Source organism: Rhipicephalus sanguineus, chromosome 5 (genome assembly GCF_013339695.2).
Source record: "Rhipicephalus sanguineus isolate Rsan-2018 chromosome 5, BIME_Rsan_1.4, whole genome shotgun sequence".
Lineage (NCBI taxonomy): Eukaryota > Metazoa > Arthropoda > Arachnida > Ixodida > Ixodidae > Rhipicephalus > Rhipicephalus sanguineus.
In genome coordinates this window covers 94,237,422-94,241,906 of record NC_051180.1, presented here as the reverse complement: position 1 = coordinate 94,241,906, position 4,485 = coordinate 94,237,422, and the positions used below count along the sequence as shown (strand labels likewise).

The following is a 4,485-nucleotide window of genomic DNA, read 5'->3' as shown; positions in this document are numbered from 1 at the left end:
TTGTTATTCAAATGAAGTTTGTACTTCAAGTATCACCATTCGTAATATTTGGTTGGTAGTTTCGCATATACATCATTTTTGTCTGAATTTCGAGCACGACGTATAAATGCTTGCTCCGCTTGAATTTACGTAATGCAGTGGGAGATACAGAGAAATTAAAGTTATATTTTCTACGGCGCCAAACGAGTCGCAATCTTCGTTTATAAATGCTAGTGATTGAGTTGGGCCACTTTAGTCGGAACTGATGACCCATTCTAGACCGACCTTATAACAACCTTATTAGTATAACTAGAGTCCTTCAATACTTTGGTATAACCTTATTCTTGGTTAATCCCCTATAGAGTGGGTGTGTGCCACTAGATCGAAGTGTCTACATCTACAATCAAAACAAAAAAATAGAAAGGTAAGCAGCAAGCGTGTCACCTGCGGCGGAGGAAGAAGAAGAAGAAAAATGACGACGAGTAAGGACGTCCAAATGGCTACAACAGCCCCAACCTCGCAGCTTACGCAGACGTTGGCGCGACACACGGAAACTTCGGAACCTGCACCAAAGGAACCTGAAGCGGAAGGCGAGCGGAGTCTCTCGACAACCACCCGTATCCACACCGAGCTCAGGACTCGCGGCATCATCGTGGGCGTCAACCTGGTCATCGTGCTACTGTCGCTGGTCGCGCTCTGGTGCGCCACCTACTCATACTCGGTGCGACCATCCTCGGAGCGAGGGAACCTGCTCAACAACGTGATGAGCAAGTCCTTCCTCTACACCTTATTCATGCACCTCGACGTCTTCATACTCGTACTCAGCGTGTCTCTCACCGTGGTCGCCGCCTTCGGCCTGGTGGGCGCGCTTCGCGAGAACATCGCCGTGCTCGAGGCCTACCAGAGCCTGCTGGCCCTCACGATTCTGCTCAACAGCGTCGCGGCCGTCGCCGGCATGCTGATGCCGCAGTCGGCGCGCAACCACCTTAAGCAGGCCGCGTTCGTCGAGTTCATCCAGGGCTATCGGCAGACCGAGTACTTCCAGCACATAATTGACGCGCTCCAGACGTCGATGCGCTGCTGCGGCTTCTCCGAGGACACGTTTCACGACTGGAACCTCAACGAGTACTTCCACTGCGCGTCGGGCAACCCGAGCCGCGAGCGTTGCTCGGTTCCTTTCTCCTGCTGCCGGCAGCGCGTTCTGGGCGTCAACGAGACGTCCGACCAGTCGATGCCGTCCGGGCGCTTCTGCGGCCACGGCGTGCTGCTCATGGACGACCAGGAGGCCTGGAAGCGAGTGTACACGCGCAGTTGCGCCGATGCCGCGCTCACATACGTCATGGACAACCTCGTCGTGTTCATTTGCGTCGTCATGGTGGTCAACATGTTCCTGCTGTTCATGCTCGTCACGTCTGCCGTGTTGCAGGACCAGGTAAACACCATCACGGCCGTCTACGAGGCGTACTACAAGACGCTGGAGCAAGGCCAGGTCGTTATGCAGGAGGCCGGCCTCATCAAGTCTCCCGAAATGCATCACGATAATAAGTCGGCGGACAAGAATCCCGACAAAGCGAACGATAAGGTGCCCGTATAGCGAAGAAGGATGGCAGGTCGAGCTTCTGGCTCTTGCTGAGCCAGCCCCTTCCACACTACCATGTATAGAAGAGGACCTGCACTCTCCCTTTCGCTAATTTTTTTTCGATGCAGGTGTATTTGACTCACTTGCTTTCTGTCTATTTTGTGACTGTTATTTCGCGAACACTTTCTTGTTCCGAACATAAATGCAGATCAGTTGGCACTGGCCTACACTTTGCATTATTCTGTTACGATGTGCAGGTTCTATCATGTAATTAATGGCATTGCTATGTAACACTCTTTGCATAACTGCGTATTTCCCTTTGAAGAAGTTATTTCAGTCACCCACAGCCACACTACCGCACATGGGTCACACACAGGAAAAAACAGACAATATGGTGTCCCATATAAATGCTGACAAACTTCATACATTGGGACACATGCGGCAGTAATCCATGGTCGAGAACCACGTAGCTCAAGGTGTTAACCTCGAGCGTTTAATAGGATGGTGTTTTGGAGTAGTGCAAAACAGGTTTTAATTGGCAATTACGTGCACTAAACCATCTTGCACTTTGCGCGCAGGGCATTATAGCGATCCTATACCCGCACAATATTACACGGCAAAATTCAGACGAGTATTGTTCATCTAGCATAGTGTGTATGTTGTGTATGCCGTGGTAATTCGACGGTACGCCGAAGTGTGCGTCAACGCGATAGCGTTAAAGGGACCCTGAAACGGTTTTTTGAAGTTTTGTCAGCGTTTAGGCAAGAGCATCCCCAAATCATTCACACCAGAAAATGAGCGATGCACCGTGTACCAAGCCGCTACGGACAATTATATCTATACCCTCCTCCTCACCACTTCCTTGCACCCTCAACTCAGACACGCTGGTATCGCCGGCGATCGCAGCGCTCTCATGAACGCACTCGACGGTTTGAGCTTCGCCCAGTCATGGCCTCCGATATTGCGCGCCCACAGGTCGCGCGCTATCTCGGAGGCCCAGTGTGCCCGGCAGCACACCGTCTGGCGACAAAGACGAAGCCCGCAGAGTGGTTGATATCTCATCCAACAGGTGCCGCCACACTACCAGCCGATCTTATTTTATTCTCTGTACTGCGACAACCTGTAAAAGCACGCGAACACACAAAAAGAATTCGAGAACGATCACCGATAAGCCTAAACTTGGGCAATGTGGTTGTGTCTTCAGGGGCGAAGTTACAGCCGCAGACACGTGGATCGTGGCATTGAACAGCGCGACGCTCATTGCAGCGACGAGCTGAAGGGATTCCGTTCGCCAGATGCCTCACAAACATTGCACGATGTCGCAGCTTTGCAAGTCACCAATTGCTAGATATGTGGTACACAACACGGCTAGGGCAATTCATTGTGTCCTAGAAAAGACACCTCGTAATAAACACTGTCGCTCAGCTCACGTAAAGAAGGAGCACGTTGTAACACAGGCAGACGACGCTCGCTGCCCACAGCAGGTTCAGTGACATGGACTGGACATATCCAATCAGATCAACCGCCTGCGTGATGTCGCGATTCCAGTACGACACCATAACGACACGCACTGGCAATGGGCGGGTTGAGAACGTGTTTGGCTGAGCCGCTGTGATCGGTGGCGATTCGCAGCTTTAAAGCCTTGTAATAAATTACACAGTTTACGCACAGAGCCTAAATTGATCTGTAAATGATCCTTGGGACTTGCCCTACCGGCGCAATGTGTTCGTACAAAATCGTCAAAACCGTTTCAGGGTCCCTTTAAAGAGCTTGTTTTGCAGAAATTCCGGTATCGGCGTCGGCGTCGTTGATCGTGAGCGAAACATTAGCGTTGTCCGTGAGCGAAAATTCGAGGTAGATGCAAAAAATAAATAATACAAATGGTCCGTTTGAGTAGGAATCTGCCCAGGCCTTCTGCGTGACGAGCAGAGGTTCTAGCACAGAGCCACCCCATTGCTTGGAATAGTCTGAAAAAAAAAAACCCTATAGAAATATCACGCAGTGCGAGGAGTCTCCTGAACGCATGTAGTGTTGCGTGGCAGAAGCGTGGAATCGCGCCAGGCTTCCGAGCATGTGAATTGTTCAACAAGTGGGTTGTCTAAAGGCCCACCCATTACAATGCGCTCAGACATATTTAATCATCAGCAGCAGCAAAAGCATCAACAAAGTTAGCAGCTGCGTAGGTTCGCGTGTTGCCTTACGGACGCGTAGTGGGTACTTCGCTAATTCGCAAAAGGAATAATTATGGCGTAGTGGGCTATTCACAACTGTACTTGCAGTAGGCATTCTAGAATAGTCTTAAACGGCCAGTGTAACACGCACAGACATTCCATTCCTTGCGCCACGGTTGACCTGTCCACCGAGCAGAGAACCTAGGCGAGCGATTGAGACGGAGCTCGAGCGTCCTCCAAATGTTTCTCCCCACTAACTTGTACACACCGCCAGCAAAGCTGTGCCCACACGATGAGGCTCATACTCAGTGTAAAGTCGTTCTTTTATCGGTACTACAGTATATAGTAACGCTACCTACGCCGGCACGCACTGATGTTTGTTGAACTCGCAAGAACAGGTAAATTCCCACACAGCAACGTCAGGAGCAGTATGCAAGACTCAGCTCCCAGAGTATTAGGCCTACAGCAGTATGCACTGCTCGCGTCGTCATTCAGGACGTTCTGTACGAGGTCTAGTTCATCATAATTGCTGCATGCTCCGACGACGTCATGCTGGGATGGGATTTTCTGTCCCGCCACGACGCCGTAATTCATTGCGCACCAGCCGCATTCGAACTCTCACCGTGCTCACATTTGACGCCGGCAGACAGTTTATCGGCCTTCACCAAAATCCTCGTCAAAGGCGACACCAAAGTGCCTAAAAGCTCCGTCAGCGGCAGCGCCAGTTTACTGCACCAGTCTCTGCGACACAGTGTT

The 4,485-nt window shown here is 50.9% G+C and overlaps 1 protein-coding gene across 1 annotated transcript; it reads left to right on the top strand.

The window, feature by feature from the left end:
- Positions 1–475: 475 nt before the first annotated feature.
- Positions 476–1,573, top strand: LOC119394853 (tetraspanin-33). The gene has a single exon (XM_037662155.1). The coding sequence runs from the start codon at positions 476–478 to the stop codon at positions 1,571–1,573; it is 1,098 nt and encodes a 365-aa protein (XP_037518083.1).
- Positions 1,574–4,485: the final 2,912 nt, after the last annotated feature.

What these genes read in the sequence shown, in the direction of transcription:
- LOC119394853 (XM_037662155.1), top strand. Translation starts at nt 476, where the DNA reads ATGGCTACAACAGCCCCAACCTCGCAGCTTACGCAGACGTTGGCGCGA.